General features: G+C 38.6%; 1 protein-coding gene and 1 pseudogene across 1 annotated transcript in view; one reads left to right on the top strand and one right to left on the bottom strand.

Moving 5' to 3' along the window:
- Positions 1-9,214, top strand: part of LOC132240595 (protein NPAT) — a 60,279-nt gene extending 51,065 nt beyond the window's left edge. The window contains exons 14-18 of the mRNA XM_059707995.1: positions 2,684-2,796; positions 2,872-2,980; positions 6,135-6,195; positions 6,297-7,446; positions 9,056-9,214. Of these exons, the coding sequence (XP_059563978.1) occupies positions 2,684-2,796; positions 2,872-2,980; positions 6,135-6,195; positions 6,297-7,446; positions 9,056-9,133 (1,511 nt within the window). The 3' untranslated portion in view covers positions 9,134-9,214. The remainder of the gene's footprint in view (positions 1-2,683; positions 2,797-2,871; positions 2,981-6,134; positions 6,196-6,296; positions 7,447-9,055) is intronic.
- A 543-nt stretch (positions 9,215-9,757) lies between these two features.
- LOC132240594 (aminoacyl tRNA synthase complex-interacting multifunctional protein 1-like) lies at positions 9,758-16,039 on the bottom strand (annotated as a pseudogene).
- Between the last annotated feature and the right edge of the window lie 3,718 nt (positions 16,040-19,757).

Genomic DNA, 19,757 nt, shown 5'->3' with positions numbered 1-19,757 from the left:
TGACAGTCTTATGGGTACTCCCTTACAGGTAACTGAGTTTCTTTCTCTTGCTGCTTTTAAGATTCTCTCTTTGTCTTTTGCTCTTGGCATTTTAATTATGATGTGTCTTGATGTGGTCCTCTTTGGGTTCCTTTTGTTTGGGGTTCTCTGCGCTTCCTGGACTTGTAAGTCCATTTCTTTCACCAGGTAGGGGAAGTTTTCTGTCATTATTTCTTCAAATAGGTTTTCAATATCTTGCCCTCTCTCTTCTTCTAGTACCCCTATAATTCTGATATTGGTACGCTTGAAGTTGTCCCAGAGGCTCCTTACACTATCTTCATATTTTTGGAATCTTTTTTCTTTTTTCTTTTTCGGTTGGGTCTTTTTTGTTTCTTCGTATTTCAAATCTTTGACTTGATTCTTGGGATCCTCTTGTCTGCTGTTGGATCTCTGTATATTATTCTTTATTTCAGTCAGTGTATGCTTAATTTCTAGTTGGTCCTTTTTCATATCCTCGAGAGTCTCACTAGATTATTGAGGGTCTCACTAAATTTATCGGCGGTTTCCATAAAATTCTTGAAAAACCTTATAAACGTGGCCTTGAACTCTATATCCAGTTGTTTGCTTTCCTCCATTTCTGTCATTTGTGACCTGTTTCTTTGTCTCTGCATTTTTTATGCTTCCCTGTGTTGGTAGAGTGGTTTTGTGTGCTAGGTGTCCTGTAGGGCCCAGTGGCTCAGCCTCCCCAGTTACCTGAGGTGGACACTCTTGGTGTACCCCCTTGTGGGCTTTTTGCACAGTCTTATTGTAGTTATGCCTTGATTGTTGTAGGATCACTGGGAGGAATTGACCTCCAGGCCAATTGGCAGTAAGAATCAGCTGTGTCTACAATGGGAGAACTTCTGTGCTAAAGACACCCTTCTGGGGCAAGACTTGCTTCAGTGGGGCTTTGGTGCTCACTGAGACTGCACCCTGAATGTGTCCCTTACGGATCTGAAGAGTTGTAATCTGGATGGTCCCCCTCTGACCACTGGGTACACTGGCTCTTGGATCTAAGGAGGTGCTAATGTAGCCTCTGCCTGAGGTTACACAGCAGGAGCTACAAAGAGAACTGCAGATTCCCCTTCCTTCTTTGGAGTTTGGAAGTGCCCTGATGAGGCCCAGCTGTGAAGCAATGCAAGCCGCTGTGGGGCCTTGGGCCTTCTCTTGGAAGTTTTGGGTCTGTCTGGCCCAGCTGCAATTTGTTAGGTAATTTTCAGGTTGCAAAGGGCCGGGGCATTTATATGCAAAAGCCTCTGCCGCAGCCTGGGTGGGGCGGGGTCTCAGGGAATCAAAGGGCGGAGCAAGCAGCTATGGCGGATTCTCAGCCCTGCCCTAACGGGCCGCGCGTCTCAGTGTCCTAGTAATTGCTGCAAGCACCTCTGAGGGAAAGCCGACCTCAAGTTCCGAGTTCTGCCCGCTGCCAGACAGTCCAGTTTCTCCCCGTATGAGTCCTGGGTCCCCAGAGGCTTCCGGGAACCGAAGTTCAGAGCAGTTGGGAGCTTGTGACTCCCTCCGGATTCAAAAAGACAGCCGCGTCCTCAGGTGCCAGCCCCTTTCTGCGCGCACGAGCCTCCATACCTCTGCACTTTACTTCCGCAGCTCCTCTGGCTCTCAGTGTGCTTTTCTTTCCTTCTAGTTGTAGAATTTCCACTCAGCCAGCTTTCCTGTAGTTCTGGATGATGTCTGTTTTGTGTTTATGTTTTTTTTTTGAAGTTGTTGTGGGAGGCAGCTATTTCCCGGTGTTTATCTATGCCATCTTAGTTTCTCCCCTGTCATATTTTTTTATGTATGTTCCTTCAAGATAGAACTTATGACACATTCATCTACATTTCCTTAATTATTGGTTCCCACTTTCCCCCCCTCTTTTACATTTATAGGCATACAATAACATTTGATTAAATACCAACAATTAAGTACCAAGCCTGATGACTTGGTATCAAGTGCTATTTAAAATAAGATAAAGGTAGAGAATGGAACTTGAGATGAAACTTAGAGAAATAAGGTAGTATTTGGAGTAAAAGGAAGGAAGGAATCTTAAGTAGCACAAATGTAGGTAGACAATTGAGTTGCTGAAGTAGATATTCATGAAAGTGAGATTATCCTGAGGAGCAGTTAGTGAACATGTGTAAGGAAAAGGTTCATTTACCGGGCAGGGCTAAATTATGATAGCCACAGACTCTATTGTTGACTTCGAAGGACCATGTAAGCATTGTGTTTCCTCCCATAATTTAGACGACCGTTTTTGACCAGTACCATTGAGATAATAGGTTGGGGTTGTGAGCAAGTGTTGGAATATTAATATTCAATTGGAACCCTAATAATCTGGTATAAGATTCAGACTTGAAACCTTCACCACCAATTTTCTAATCAATTTTACTATTCTTTCTAGAAGAATCAAGATATAAATATAATATGACATCTTGGCTGTAGAGTCTTATGCTTGCTTATGATATTCACCTTGACTAAATGCCATCACTATAATATTCAAATTCACATTTTCTTAATTTATCAGTTCCTAAATTAATTTCATAAAAAGAAAAGTAAATTGTAAGGAAAGGGGATTATAATTTTAGAGAGTTTGTTTCAAATTAGTAATTACTTTGGTGTCTTATGTTCGTTCATGAGACAGAATCTTATTTTACTGAATTTTGGGTTTTTTTAGGATCTGCCATCATAATTGCTTCTCCAGTCCAGCCTGTACTCCAAGGAATGGTAGGAATGATACCTGTATCTGTGGTTGGTCAGAATGCAAATACATTTTCTGCTCCTCAGCAGGTAAGATTTTTGAACAAAAAGTGGTGCGGTGATGTTTTTTCAAACATAGTTTATAACTAATGGCTTCTTTTATAGGTCCTTCATATGCCTTTGGCAGCACCTTTATGCAATAGAAGTATCTCTCAATTCCCTGTGCCTCCAAAGTCTCAGAAAACTCAGGGACTAAGAAATAAACCTTGTACAGGTACATTTTTAAGTTCATTAATGTCAACTTTATGTTTATATATTCATTTGTTTGCAACAACACAACAGTATTTTCTTTTTGAGCATTTATACCATTCCTAACAGGTGATCATCCATTCTTTGCTTAAAGTTCTTGCAACAATTTAAACAAAAAGATAAATGGAACAAAATAGAATTTGAGACTCCGTATGTATAGGAACTTGTATGTGATCAAGATAACATCAGAAGTCAGAGGGGAAAGGATGGATTGTTTAATAAATGAAATTTATTGGCTATTATGTATATTACAGGAAGCAATTAGAACCCTCCCTTATATCTTATACAAAGGTGAAACCCAAGATGATTAAAGACCTAAAAGTGAAAAGCAAAACAATTAAGCATAAAAGAAAATGTAAGAGAATAGCTTAATGATGCTGGGATAAAGGAATTGCTTTTTAAAAATGAAAAAATGCATAATTTATACATGGAAAAGTGTGATGGTGCTGAATACAAAATTACAATTTTTTCAACAAAAGATGCCATATACAAAGTAACAACCAGACTTTCGTCCGGGGCCTTGATGAATATTGCACCTAGTTCTCAGACTTCTGTACCTAAAACTTTTCCATCTTTATGGTAACAACATGCCCATGTAGATAACCTGCCAAACAACCTAACCCTCAGAATTCTGACTCTTTCCATTTCTGAGTCTTCACTCATCCTTTCCCATAGCTTCATCTTTAATTTTTCACTAATTTTTAAAGACCAATAACTTCTGTCATTTCCATATATCCACTGACTCTCTCTTCCACCAGTGATAGCTCCTAGTGTTTGAATCCTCACCTTTTACCTGAACACTCAGTTCCATTCTAGTTTTTCTTCACTATTCAGGTTACATCCTACCACATCAGTCATTTTTCTCAGTACAATTAAAAACCTTCATATCTACATTCTTCTACCATACCCACTTGGTACCCCCAGCCCTGGATCTAACCAACCAGTGATCTCTGCGCTCACACCGGGGCTTCTGAGCATTGCTTTAGAAGTGGCACTGGCCCTTTAATGCCACTTAGTTTCCCCGCTTATCAGTAGTAAACTCCATTTCAATATGTACCTGTTCTACTTCCAAAATCATTTTTCCTTTCTCTCTTAGAGGAATAATTATCTCCTTTATAAGGTTAATGCAATCTACTTATGCCCTAGGTTATATATAAAAGCCTAATATGCAAAGTGTCCCCTCGGGAATTCGACCACTCGCTATGATGTGTGCTGACCACCAGGGGCGGCACCGAGCGAAGGAAGGCCCCAGCCAGCAGCCAGGGAAGGGGGATTCCTGGCCAGCAGCCGGCAGCCACTAGGAACCCTACCCGTGCACAAATTTCGTGCACTGGGCCTCTAGTCTAATATATATATTCAACTTTTCTGTTGGGGCTCCTTCCCTCTCTGGCTGTAAAATTCCTTAGGTTTGTCCAACCTGTCAACCCTTTATCCTCAATCCCTCTTATCTCTCAGTTCTTTATCCATGTTACTGTCTTTTCTCATGTTTCCACTAAAACTGTTTAAAATGAGGTCACCAGTGACCTAATATTGCTATATGCATTGGACATTTTCCATTCTTTACTTCCAGCTATTGATGGCTTCTGGAACCACCACTATACGACGTTCCTCCCTCTCTAACTTTCTACAACTGGAGACTTTCACACTCTGCCTATCCAAGTCTCACCTCTTCTTCCTCAAAGACCTCTTCTGCATACTTTTCCTCCCTTTGTTAATATCACCATTGATTGCTCCTTTATTCTTCATATCTATGTAAATTCCCTTTACTGAATCTTAAGATCCTCATTGTCTCTTACCTGGAATATTTAGAGCCGTCTATAATAATGAAAGCGTAATGTGCAAATCGACCAAATAGCTGAACAGTGGAATGACCTTCTGGACGAAGCCAGGGCTGCAAGGGCCAAGGCAACCGGGGCTGCAAAGGCCTATTCTTAAACGAATTTCGTGCATCGGCCTTCTAGTCTAATTATATCTATCTAGAATTCCTATTTCTAGCTTTCTTTTTCAGTTCATTTTCTATACTACTGCCAGAGCGACCCTATAACATAAATCTATTCGTGAACATTTCCTATTTAAAACTCACAAGGTTTCTCTCTGAAACCTTTTGCATAATACATAAGGTCCTTGCCTGGCCAGTGTTGGCTCAGTTGGTTGGGTGCCCTCCTGTATACCTAAAGGGTCCTGGTTCGATTTACAGTCAGGACACACACTGTGGGTTCCATCCCTGATCAGGGTGCATGCAGGAGACAACCGATTGGTATTTTTTTCTCATTGAGATCTATCTCTCTCCCTTCTCTCTCTCTCTCAAATCAATAAAAACATTTAAAAAATTTTTTAAATACATAAGGCCCTTCATGGTCTCATCTCTGCTTTTCCTTCTAGCTTCATGTCTTGCTGCTCTCTCACATAAACTCCATAGAAATCAAAATATGGTTATTAAAACTACAGAACATGTGCTGTAGGTGACAGGCTTACAAACAAGATAATTATATGGGCACATTTTTAAAATAAGCAAAACATACTGCTTTCTTTAAGTATCTTTCTAGACCTAAATAGTACTCTTTTTCTTTCTTTTTTTAATTCTCATCCCAGGATATTTTTTCATTGATTTTTAGAGAGAGTGGAAGAGAGAGGGAAAGACAGAGAGAAATATCCATGTGAGAGAAACACATCTATTGGTTGCCTTCTGCATGAGCCCCAACCAGGGCCTGGGCCAGGGAGGAGCCTGCAACCAAGGTATGTGCCCTTGACCAGAATCGAACCCGGGACTCTTCGGTGCGCAGGCCATCGTTCTATCCACTGAGCCAAAAGTTAGGGCTAAGTAGTACTCTTAAGTGAACATTGTAATTCATAAACCCAAAAACGGATTCATAATATTTGCCTGAAGTTGAAGCAAGGCATTTCTGTATTTCCTCTAAAATGGATGAGTGACCATATTGTATATATTACAAAACTGCTTTTAAACTTAATATGTGAAAGTTTTCATTTGTACATTAGCTTTCGTTTACATTTTTGTCTCATGTGTGATATAGTGTGATCTGTTCCATTTTCTTTCAGAGGAATATACTTTTTCTCTCAGGAATGTTTTTCTTTTCTAATTAATTCATTTATAATTCCAGGAAAGCAGGTAAATAATTTGGTGGATTCATCAAGTCATTTAGTTGGATGTCATGCACAAAGGTAAGCAAAAAGTAGTTCCTATCGGATTATTTGAATGCACAGATTTCAAATGTAAAGGATATCTTTATGTTGCTAAAGGTAACTTTTTTCTTTTTTTTAAGAATTGAAGTTTCTGACAAGAATATGACAACAGATCATGGAAAAAAACTCGAAGAAATCACAGTTCCCTTCTCAGAGAATGTAGTTCCAACTAGCAAACCACTGGAAAGCCATAGGCGTGTGCTCTGTTTTGATAGTACTGCTCCTGTGGCAGATACACAGGGGGCAAACCATAAGATGTTGTCCCAGAGCAAAGAAAGGAGTGACATTTCGTTTCCTAATCTTGGCTCACCCATGATGTCCTCTACCTTAAAACTCTCTTCTAATAATGCTCTCAAAAGAGAAAGAGAGAAACCTCCTGTGCCTAAGATTTTATCCAAATCAGAAACTGCCATTAGCCGACATACCATAAAAGAAGCTCAGTCAGAAAAGAAAGTTTCATCAACAGAAATTGGACTTGAATCTTTCCATAAAGCAACAGCTAATAAGGAGAATGAATTATGCAGTGATGTGGAAAGACAGAAAAATCCAGAAATTTTAAAACTGTCTAATGGGCAGCAAAATGGAGGTTTACGGAATGAGAAGACTATAGCATCACTGCAAGAACTAACCAAAAAACAAGGCACAGCCTCAAACAGTAAAAATGTCATTTCCGTAGGTGCAGCTGTGAAGGATCTAAAACAGGAACAAACAAAATCTGCCAGTTCTTTGATTAACCCACTAAGCAAACATACCACAGAAATGTTACAGGACGCTCAGCGTCATAGCCCAGTAAACAGGCTCGTGGACAGTGCTCATCTATCTGTGCCCCGGACACCTGGCTCAGGGGCAGGGGAAAAACATAAAGAAGAGCCTACCAATGGTATCAAGGTCCCCTCTAGCAGACGTCTCATTGAAGACAGTAGCACACCCAAAATAATGGTCCCTCCTGTCACCCCTGACCTGCCGGCCTGCAGCCCTGCCAGTGAAGCAGGGAGTGAAAACAGTGTGAACATGGCTGCGCACACATTAATGATTCTCTCCAGAGCAGCCATCTCTAGGACTACTTCAGCAACTCCTCTAAAGGACAATACACAACAATTTAGAACATCTGCAAGGAATACCACAAAAAAGCGGAAAATTGAAGAATTAGATGAGCGTGAGCGAAACTCCCGTACTTCTAATAAAAATCTTTCAAATTCGTCAGTACCAATGAAAAAGAAGAGAATCAAGGCAAGTTTGAAAGTCTTAATTTCAGAATTCTACCTTTGCCCTTCGTTCAGTGCTCAGATTAGAAAGCTCAGCATTTTTTACCATAGCTACCTTACTGAACATTCTGCTCAAAACAGCTTGAGTTTAATTGACAAACACATTGTATAGCAGTGTCTCTCAGCTAGTGTGATACTCAGAAGTTGTCTAGTAAAACAGTTCAGAATAATTGCTAAGGCATCTATACTAATAAATGGTAATATGCTAATTAACCAGACATCTTCTGGACAAAGCCACGGTGGCGGGGGCCAAGGCAGAGGCAGTTAGGGGCGATCAGGCAGGCAACCAGGTGAGCAGTTAGGAGCCAGGGGTCCCAGATTGCAAGAGGGATGTCCCAGATTGGAGAGGATGCAGGCCGGGCTAAGGGGATTCTCTTTTCCCCTTCTCCCCCTCCCCCCCGCCACATGAATTTTGTGTACTGGGCCTCTAGTTTGTTTATAAACATCTTCCTTGGGAAAGGGAGTTTTTTGTTTGTGTCATGGTAGGATGAATATTTTGGGGGTGGCAATTGATGTGAGGTATGAAAAACTGGTGAGCCACTATTGTGTGTGGAATTGCCAAGTAAAAACTACTTAACTCCTACATCTTGGGTTTTTTTCCCATGTCCTGTCATATTTTCATGGGCTCTTATAGATGTTAATATGTGGAGCCGTGTAAAAACTAAACTTACCTGTTTTTTCCTTAATCATGGAAAGGCAATGCAGGGATAGCATTAATAAATGAAACACATTTCTTTCTTTTTTTCCATATATTTTCTATTGTTGATAGTTTTACTGATATCTCCCATTTTTGCCTCCCCCTGCCCCCTCCTCCCAGCCCCTACCCACCCCTCCAAGTCTTCATTACCTTATTACTCGTGTCCATGGGCTATGCATATAAATATTATAAGTTCTTTGGTTTCTAATCTGTTTAGCCATTTAGCAAGTGGATTGAATAGAAAGAAAGGTGTTTAAAATGTATCAGGGAAAGAGTCTAGGGTTTGCTGCCATGCAAACCTGGGTTTGAATCCTGCATCTCCTTTTTATTGCTTTTGTGATTATGATTAAGCCCATAGCTCCCTGAGTCTCAGCTGCATCACTAACCAAAGGTTACCACATTATCTTACCTAAATGTAGTGTTTGTAAAGTGCCTGATATATATTAAATGTGTGGAACTTGAAAAATACCTGATAATCCTAAAATCTTAGTAAACCTTTCTAAGGTTTATGGTTTGGCAATAATGACCACTTTATAGAAATCATGCTGTATCTTACTTATTTCATTCAGCAGTTATACACTCTGGATTTGTATAATGTCTTTTGCCCTAAACTAATGTTGGAAGAACCATCGGAATATTTTATTAACCTTGATTTTATTATATTTATCTCTGCTCTGTAAAACTAAAATTCTAAATTGAAAAATTTGTCAAAAATTTTAGTGTATGGAAGAACTCGATAAAATGTTCTAAGTGATTTAAGAAAGTTTTGGGACTTTGAGTTCAATATGTTAACTTAGGTTAATTTTTTTTATTTTTTATTTTTACTTTTTTATTTTATTTATTATTTATTTATTTTTATTTATTTTTTTTTTGACAGAAAAAGAAGCTGCCCAGTTCATTTCCAGCTGGAATGGATGTGGACAAATTTTTGTTATCCTTGCATTATGATGAGTAAACATGCTGAACATAGAAGAACAATAGCTGTTTAAAACTCGTATCCCTTAAACTGAGTGTAGGGAATGAGATATTGACAAAATCTAAAAGCTTGACCTGCACTTTCATTATACTGAAATTTCACTTTATATCTAAATCATGCTGTTTCTGAAGCAGCTTCCTAGTTTGTAAATAGATTTACCTGTTATATTTTTATTTTGGGGGGAAAAATTGCAGACATGTAAGTAAAGCCATTCTGCAAATCTGTATAGCTTTGACAATTGCATATTGTAAATATTGTGTAAACATTGTTGAAATAGAGGTTAAATCAACCCAATGTTCTTAACACTGTGTTTTTTTACTTCTTATGATACCTAATTCTGAGGCTTATTTATCTGGAATAGTTTCTCACTGTTGGGCGGAAATAATGTTTTTCCTTATAAATTGCCTTCAGTAACTGTCCAACGAGACATTTAAAGACATAGCCACTAAATAGTACAAAAGTGATAACCACCTCCAATGGTAGTAAAGCAATCAAAAAATAACAGTTTGGGGGATTTTCTACAGTGAATACTTTATCACCCCTTCTTACAATTACAGTAAAGATTATATTCCTGAAATTTATACTTCTGGTCATTCTGGTCTCTTTGTTTTAAAGAGAAAATTTTGTAAGCCACGAGTGTTCTGATCTTTTGTTTTGTTTATAACTTTCAAAATGTTTTACAGAACTTTGAGTCTTTAGACTATTGAGCCATAAAAGGTTTGGTTATGTACTGGTTGAGATTTCTTGGGATGTATATATTTTTCCCCTAAATACTGGGGATTTAAAGAATTGCACTAATTCTTAGAACTCCTTATGTAGTAGTGACCAATGCACACTTAATTTAAATCTTGTATCCTATTTTAAAGCTTATGTGGAGGATTATCTTCTGGTATCCTTTTAGAAAGCCATGCCCATCATAAGATGTAAGAAGAGAAATCATAGTTTTATATTTTAATGTAGATTCTCCTAGAATGGGCTGTTAAATAACTATATCTATACTCAGATATAGTGCATTGTCTCTGTGCTCCTTAAAATGTTATAAAGAGTTACTCTCAAAAAGGAGAATGAGAGGTGCCTTCTCTGTATTAGACGTACACACATCAGTTAAGTTGATGAATTGATTTAAACATTTAAATGAGAATAGAAATTATAATTAGTACCTGACCAATTGTGCCTAGACATTAAAGTATGTTCTCTTAAGTGCTTTCTGTTTGGTTAAATATCAGTATATTAAGCTTTTTTCTTACAGATATATGTACTGTTACAGAGACATTTTCCTCAACCTTTTTTTTTTTTTGGTACTGGGCCTTTATAAAACGAAATCTGTTCTGCTCTGAACAACATTTCTCCATGTGGAAATCACATCTTAATTGCTGAATCTCACTGCAGAAATTTATGTTGTAAAATTTTCTGATGTGGCAGTAGTTGATATTCCTAAGGAACTAAATATCATACAGTTGATGTTTAACTCAACTTGGTACTGTAATACAGTTAGGTTTGAATAAATATTTTCATTAACTTAAAGTTTGAATTCTTTCATATTGGCAGTCATTCTTATTTAGGTATTTTGGTTATGTTCTTTTGCAAGTCAGTTCTTGCATGCTTTTTCAGAAGTTTACATAATGCTGAGAATTACAGATTTTCTTTTCATTTAATTAATATGTATTTATATATGCTAAGCACTAAGAATTCATGTACAAATAAAATAAGTTCACTTTGTTCAAGATTCTTAGTTCACTAGCCAGCAGCCACTAGATATGTCCAGAGACAGCTTGTATTTAGAGCTTTCATTTATGTTTAAGAGCAAAAACATAAACCCCATTTTACCTTCAAAGTCTAAGCATGCTAGACTAAATTGTAGTATTGTTATCTGGTAACCTGTTTTTAACAGTCAAATTCCAGTGATGACATTTTAGGATTAAAATATACCACAAAGAACTTGTAGCTGCTTTTACAACTACATGTAAAGATACACTCTTAATTTTGGACAGTACTTAGTGGTTGATGTCAATGTATGCTAAATCTGAAAAATCTTGTATTTAAAATTTGTGATTATTTTAGCCCTGGATATTGTTGGAACCCTTTAGTATGTTGAAATTGTACATGAGAAAAGCATCCATTAGCATTTAGCCAAAGGCTAGATGTTAGGACTAGTAGGGAGACCTGTATTTAATTTTGATGGGAGTAATTTCAAAGGCACATTACTATATATTCTGCAATGATCCATTTCTCAAGCTGCTATCTTTCAGCCTCAGGTCCAGCTCCTTGAAATTACATTATTTATTAAAAAGTAGGGAATGTACTTGTACTGGTAAATAAATATCTGTTTTGGTTATCAGTTACTTCCATAGGAGACATTTTAGACAGTGGAATTACCAAATCAAAAATGAGTGCATTTTATAGGATCTCAATACATTTTGCCAAACTCTTCCAGAAAATTAGTTTATATTCCTACTAGCAAATTGTCATTTCCTCCATAGGATGGTTATGAAATATATTCAGCAATATCATCACTGGTTTCTAAATTCTAAATATCTGACTTGAGAAACCCAGCTAACCATAAAGGTATAAGATCCAATTTTGGCCTGTATTAAATTTATATACATACACTATATACTATGTCATACAAGTTTTTTGTGTCACTGATTAAATCATTATGGTTTTGTACTCATTGTGGCTTCTTATTTTTTAAGTGCTCACCCCTTTTATGCATCCGGGTTAACTTTAAAATCACCAGTATTATTTCAATTAAAATTCTATTGGAATAGTCATTTGAAGTACATTAACCCTATAATACCTGGTACTAAAAGAAAATGGTAATGGCAATATGGTATCCTATATAATAAAGGGCTAATATGCAAATCAACTGTACAGCAGGACGACCAGTCTATGATGCGCACTGACCACCAGGGGGCAGACGCTCAATGCAGGAGCTACCCCCTGGTGGTCAGTGCACTCCCACAGGGGGAGCGCCACTCAGCCAGAAGCTGGGCTCATGGCTGGCGAGCACAGCAGTGGTGGCGGCAGTGCTAAGGGTGTCCAACTGCTGGCTTAGGCCCATTCCCCCCAGGGAGTGGGCCTAAGCCATCAGTTGGACATCCCCCAAGGACTTCCCAGACTGCGAGAGGGCGCGGGCCAGCCTGAGGGACCCTCCCCCACCCCAAGTGCACGAATTTCATGCACCAGGCCTCTAGTATCTAATAGTTTTTGGGGGGAGGGGTTGTTGGTTTTTTACTATATATTTTATTGATTTTTTACAGAGAGGAAGGGAGAGGAATAGAGAGTTAGAAGAATCGATGAGAGAGAAACATCGATCAGCTGCCTCTTGCACACCCCCTACTGGGGATGTGCCCGCAACCAAGGTACAAGCTCTTGACCGGAATCGAACCTGGGACCCTTCAGTCTGCACGTCGATGCTCTATCCACTGAGCCAAACTGATTAGGGCTATCTAATAAGTTTTATAGTTATTTCTATTCTCATAAATGTCTTGCTAAACTGAGTATTTTGTTTGTTGCTGTTTTTAGGGAACTCTTTATTACATTGTTTTAACTGGTTATTGCTTTCTTAGTTAATGTAAAATTTTTATGGAAGCATAACATAGAACAAGTGCACCAACTATTAAGTTCAAACAGTTCAATGAGTTTTCTCAAAGTATACACAATCACTTGATCAGGTATGGAACATTTCCAGCACCCTGGAATTCCCTCACACTTCCTTCTCGTAACTGCTAGCCTCAGGGGTAACTTTTCCTGACTTCTAGCACCATAATGTCAGCTTTTCTTTTTTCTTCTTTAACCATGGATTCCTGCACTATATAGTCAACCTTTCATAACTTTTGCTGAATATAATGAGATGTCATTATCGAAGCTGAAGTATTAACAGGATCTACAGAGGGAAAGGTTCTGATTCCAAGAATTAATTTGTCCCCATCTGACACTGGCCTTCCATTTAAATTGATTCAATGACGATTTCCCGTGATGCCAGCATCTGTGATGACTATCAATAAATCACAAGGACAAACTCTAGACAGAGTAGGCATATTCCTACCTGAACCCATTTTCGCACATGGTCAGTTATATGTTGCTTTCTCTCGAGTTTGAAGAGCATGTGACGTTACAGTTAAAGTTCTAAGTACTTCATCACAAGGGAAATTAGTCGAGCACTCTGAAAGTGTTTTCACTCTTAATGTGTACAGGGAGATATTAGAATAAGTTTAATCACTTTATCAGTCATTGTTTGCATCACTTGTTTTTCTATCATGTTTTTGTTGTTTTCATATCATGTTTTTGTCGTTTTTATATCCTGCCTCTCTTGCTGTTATATCCTTTTGTTACTGTTTATTAATAAATTTATATATTACTTTCATATACATTTTACTAATTTCCTTTCATCTCTCACACTTCTATTATAGAGAAGGGGCAAATAGCAATATTAAAATATTTCTGCTAATTAATTCCCTTTTAATGTGCACGAATTTTGTACACCGGGCTACTAGTATTTAAATAAACAGTATACGTAAAGGATTTTATATAATATAAGCACTCTAACATCTAGCTGCTATTCTAGCTTACACTGTTTCTTATTTCTATTTTCTGCAGCAGTTTATTTGGAATGGGAAATAACTGTTCCTTGGAACTAAATCACCAAGAAGTCATCTAGGCCTGGAGGCTTTTGCAGAAGAAACTCAGTTTTTACCACTAATTTCCTCCTGGCTGATTGGTCTAGTCAGGCTTTTAGCTTATTCTGAATTAAATATTTTTTCCTCTAATATTTACTTGTATTCTCTTTAAATTAGATGTGATTAATTTTTTTCTGACTGAATCACCTCTTATATTTGACAATTGAATACTCTTCTTTTTTGTTGTTTTTTGGGGTTTTTGTTGTTAATTCTCACCTGAGGATATTTTTCCCATTGAGCTTTAGAGAGAGTGGAAGGGCGGGAAGAAGGGGGGAGAGGGAGAGAGATGCATCAATTGGTTGCCTCCCACATAATGCTCCAACCTGGGCAGGGATCAGACCTGCAACCCAGATGCATGCCCTTTTCTGGGAATCAAACCCACAATGCTCTAACCACTGAGTGACACCTGGCAGGGCATGTTTTTCTTTCTTTTAAAAAAAAAAGTTTTTATTGATTTCAAAGAGAAGGTGTGTGGAGGGAGAGAGAGATAGGAGAACAACATCAATTGACTGCCTCCTGCACACCCTTAATAGGAATCAAGCCCGCATATACCCGACCAGGAATTGAACTGGCCACCTTTTTTGGTGCACTGGACTACACCCAAGCAACTGAGCTACGCAACCAAGGTAACGACTATACACTGAGTGGCCAGATTATTATGACCACCTGACATTTATAGGCAAATTAGCTATAATTTCGAGCTGAAGTTGCTAGAGGGCCAGATCGTTATAAACGTCTGAATAGCACAACATACCTAAGTATCGTTGCTGATCAGGTTCATCCTATCATGTTGATGGCGTATCCCAATGGAGATGGCTTCTTCCAACAAGACAGTGTGCCTTGCCACGGTGCTCGTATTGTGCAGGAGTGCTTTCAAGAACATGAGGGAGATTTACCTTGCTTAGGTGGCCCCCACAATCACCAGATCTCAATCCAATTGAGCATTTGTGGGATGAAGTTAAAAGCCATCAGGCAGCTGGTTCCACAACCATCAAATCTCACAGAACTGGACAGTGCTATTCATCAGGCATGGTGTCACATTCCTCGCATCACCTTTCAACATCTCGTGGACTCAATGCCAAGGAGAATTGCCACAGAATTGAAGGCAAAAGGTGGCCCAACGAAGTATTGATGGGGTGGTCATAATAATCTGGCCATTTAGTTTATACTTTTCTAATTGGCTAATTTCTGTTTCCTATTTTTTCAGAGTTTTTTCACAGCTCCTTAAATTGAGTAAAGAATTAGCTGATTTTTTTTTCCTTTTAAAACCCTGTAAACCATTTAATTAAGGCAATGAATTTAGTTCCATCTTCTTAGGATTCAACTCTTTGTCAGGCTCTCCAGGAAAAGCATCAAAAGTAATTCTGTCTCCAGGAACAGACACAGTTGGAGGTGCCAAGATTTCAACTTTCTCCGGTGAACTAGCACATACTATTATCACCATTGCTTAAGATAGTATTCCCCATTCCCCTCATCTTTGCAGGTTTTAGGTTACAAAGTAAAATCACCATCCAATTTTGCATCTGGTCAAGCGGAACATGATTCACCAGGCTACTGACAACTATTCTTGGGACTGCTTCTCCAACATCTACGTACAGAGTCTGCATCAGGATGGTTTTTAGCAGTGATGATACAACAATTCAAAGGTCCTCACGGGAAACACCTGTTGGTTTAGAGTTAGCACTTCCTGCTACTGGTGGTGGTTTTCTCCTTTTTTCTCTCCTTTTTTTTTAAGTTTCTCTTTCACCTTCCTTTCTTCTCCTTTTACCTGTTCTTTGGCACCAGATGATACGGGTGTGATTGGCATAAATTGTATTACATTTACAGAAACCGTGGAATGAGCTTGCAGTGGAGTACCAGACGGAAATGGTATTTGTTTCACTCCATGTTTAATTTCTGCCTGAATTAGCTCTTGATTCTATTTCTTCAATTTAGCATTTTTGACTCGAAGTTTCTTCTCTTTCTTCTCTCAAAGTTGACTGTAAAGTTGTTTTTTCCTTGAGAGCAACTTGCTGTTTAAAATATGCAATAATTTGATCTGCCTCTGCACCTTTCTGTTCCAGTCTCTTCAGAACAGTATCATTGGTTGCCATTTTTGCCAAGAAACGGCAGAAAATCTTCCTTGGTCTCTATTTTAGGGTTCCTCTTTGACGTATACTTTATGTTTATGTTCTTCAGACTTTGTTCCTATTGTCTGGCCCTTGTCCACTCTCTGCAGTAGGATATATATATATATATTATTGATTATTTTTACAGAGAGGGATAGAGAGTTAGAAACTTCGATGAGAGAGAAACATCGATCAGCTGCCTCCTGCACACTCCCTACTGGCAATGTGCCTGCAACCAAGGTACATGCCCTTGACTGGAATCGAACCTGGGACCCTTCAGTCCACAGGCCGATGCTCTATCGACTGAGCCAAACCAGTCAGAGCAGGATAGTCACCTTTTCAATCCCCAATTTAGTTTTATTTCAAGTTTGGTTTTGGGTTGTCCACCTACTCCATCACTATCTTGAAACCCCTGATGTCATCAATCTTAATGTAGAATTTTATCACTATGAGCTTCCCCACACTTTTGATAAATTTTCATTTCTGTCAAGATATATAGTGGAACCTCAGTTCTCAAACTTAATTCATTCCAGAAGGCTGTTTGAAAAACAAAGCATTTTATAATAAATTTATTTTGTTTATGAAAAAGGACATGAAATGTAAATGAAAATTTAACAGAAAGGAAATGAAATGTATAGTAAAATGTGAAAATTTAGCTGGGCTGGCATGGCTTAGTGGTTGAGCATCGGTCTATGGACTAGGAGATCATGATTAAATTCCCAATCAGGGCACATGCCTGGGTTGTGGGCTCCATTCCCAGTAGGGGGTGTGCAGGAGGCAGCCAATCAATGATTCTCATCACTAATGTTTCCCTCTCTGAAATATATATATATATATATATATATATATATATATATATATATATATATATATATATATATATAGTATAAGTATGTATATATATATACATACACACATGTAAAAGACAGAGTTACCAAATGTATAAGAAAAGAACCAAATCAGTGCTGCCTACAAGAGACTTAAGCTTTAAGGACTTAAAGTAAAGGAACAGAATAAGATATTTCATGCATGGAAAGCAACAGAAAGCACTTGGACAAAATAGACTTTAAGGCTAAGACTTTAATAAGATACAAATATCTCATTTCAATAATGGATAGAACATGTTAACAGTGGTAAACTGATCGAGCCCACAAGTGGGCATGTGCCCCAACCAGGAATCGAATCCATGATGTCCTGGTTCATAGGTTGATGTTCAGCCATTGCACAATGCCAGGCAGGCAACTTTTTGTCTTTTGATTAAAGAATTTCGTTCTTTATACTCATAGTTATTGATAGATACGGACTTACTAGTACATAGTTGTTCTCCAGCTGTTTTATCATTTATTTATCTCTTACTCTCTTCCATGGTAATTGGATGTTTTCTTATAACGCTGTGCTTAGATTCTCTTTATCTCTTGTGTATCTACTGTAGGTTTGTGCTTTGTGTCTACCATGCTGACATAAAATACCTCGTGTTTATAAGTATTTTCAGCTCTGTAATTTAATGCATACTACAAGTCTACACTTTTACTCTCCCCCCCACCATTGTTTTTGATGTCACAATTTATATATTTTCCACCTTGTATATCTATTAATTTTTTGAAGTTACACCTTTTTAATATTTTGTATTTTAACCTTTATACTATTGTTATAAGTGATTTACTGTACACCACCATTGCATTAGAACATTCTGAATTTATCTGTCACAATGAGACTTATACTTTTAAATGTTTTCTTGTTACTAATTTGTGTTCTTTTGTTTCAGGTTGAAGAAGGTTCTTTAGCATTTCTTACAAGGCCAGTATACTAATGATGAACTGCAGCTCTTGCTTGTCTGGAAATTATCATTCCTTCAATTCTGAAGGACGGCTTTGCTGGTAAAAGTCTTTTAGTTGGAAGTTTTTTCTTTCTACACTTTGAATATATCATGCCACTCAATCTGATCTGTAAAGTTTCTGCTAAAAAATCTGCTTATTGTCTTCCTGTGGTTCCCTCGTACATAACAGATTGTCTCTTGCTGCTTTTAAGATTCTCTCCTTATCTTTTACTTTGACAATTTAATTACAATGTGTGGGGCTCTCTGCATCCCCCCCCCCCTTTTTTTTTAACTCTTTGGGCTTCCTTGTATGGTTTTTTTGTTTCATTTCCCAGATTGTAAGTTTTCTTGCCATGATTTCTTTGAATAAGCTTTAACCCCCTTTCTCTCTTCTCCTTCTGGGACCCCAGTAATGCATATATTTGCCCATTTGATTGTGTCACATAAAGCCTCTAGCCATCTTAACTTTTGATGTTGAACCCCTCTGTTGAATTTTCTAGTGTAACTATTGTCTTCTTCAATTCTGTGTGATACTTATATTTTCTTTCTCTTTTAAAATTCTCACTTTATGCATTTATTCTCTTAACCTTGTTGAGCATCTTTATGACCACCAATTTGATTTTTTTATCAGGTAAATCAATTGTCTCTTTTTAATTAAGGTCTGTTTCTGGAATGTTTTTTGTTCTTTGGTTTGGAACATATTCCTCTATTCATTTTCCTTTACTCTCTGTGTTGGTTTCTGTGCACTAGATAAAACAGCCACCTCTCCCAGTCTTAACAGAATGCTCTGTGTAGGACACAATCAGCCTGGCCAGAGCTCCATATTGCCTCTTAAACTGTTGCAACTGTCCTTGTGGCCTTCTTTGTTTTTAGTTGCTCCCAATAGCTGAAGATGTGCCAAAAACCAGTGTCCTAAAAGGGAGGATTGAGGTGAATACCTAGATGCAGGCTGATTAGAAACTAACATCAGGCAGCAGCTGGGAAAGGATATATTAGGGCTCTTCTGGGCAGATGGCAGTGGGCAGTGGGGGTTAGCACCCGTTAATACCTGCTGCTTTGCTTTAGTTTTTGTTGGATCCATGAGTGCAGCCTTGTTGGCTATCAAAGCCGAGTGATCCAAGGGCCTGATCTTTGAGTAGCACCTAGGAAAGTTGAGTTGCCACACATGTGTGCAAACTCCTTCTAGGAAATACTGATTTGTAGTGGGCATAAGTCAGAAGGCAGAGGTGGCATCTGCTGACATCCCTGTTCTCGAGAGAGGATCACAGTCAACTCCTAATTGTGGGCTAAATTTTCCTGTCATCCTCCATAAAAAAATTATTTTTGCACCCTTCTACTTGTCATTGGATTCTGTATAATTTTACTTTGAATAATCTTTTCTTTATACAGAATAGTGTTGGTCCTATTTTAACACTTTCTTATTTTTAATAAATTTAGAAGTTACTTCTCTTTATACTTTATTAGAGGCCTGGTGCACGAAAATCATGCACGCAGGTGGGGGTGGTTCCCCAGCCTGGCCTGTGCCCTTTCACAGTGCCGGAGCCCTGCGATTGAGCTCCCCAAAGAGGTAGGCCCCGCCCACCCATCTGAGGCTCCTCAATGGATTGTCCCAAAGACGTTGGCGGGAGCCGGGAGTCCCACCACACAGAGCTGCTGGGACCCAGCTCCACAGAGATGCAGGATCTGCCTCCACGCTGCGCATGCTGCGTCAAGTCCCTGCCCACCTGCGTGCACACGCAGCCTCTTGATGACAGATTGTTACAGTGTGAAGGCATCACGGCATGAGGGCATGGCGACCACATAGGCTTTTATCCGTGGTCGGCAAACTGCGGCTCACGAGCCACATGCGGTTATTTGGCACAAAATACCACGTGCGGGCGCACATACAGTGCGATTGAAACTTCGTGGCCCATGCGCAGAAGTTGGTTTTCGGCCTGGGCGAGTTTATTTTAAAGAAGTACTATTGATATTTGGCTCTGTTGACTAATGAGTTTGCCGAC

The sequence above is a fragment of the Myotis daubentonii genome, chromosome 9, assembly GCF_963259705.1.
Source record: "Myotis daubentonii chromosome 9, mMyoDau2.1, whole genome shotgun sequence".
Lineage (NCBI taxonomy): Eukaryota > Metazoa > Chordata > Mammalia > Chiroptera > Vespertilionidae > Myotis > Myotis daubentonii.
The sequence above is the reverse complement of the archived record's forward strand: the minus strand, read 5'-3'. Positions and strand labels throughout refer to the sequence as shown.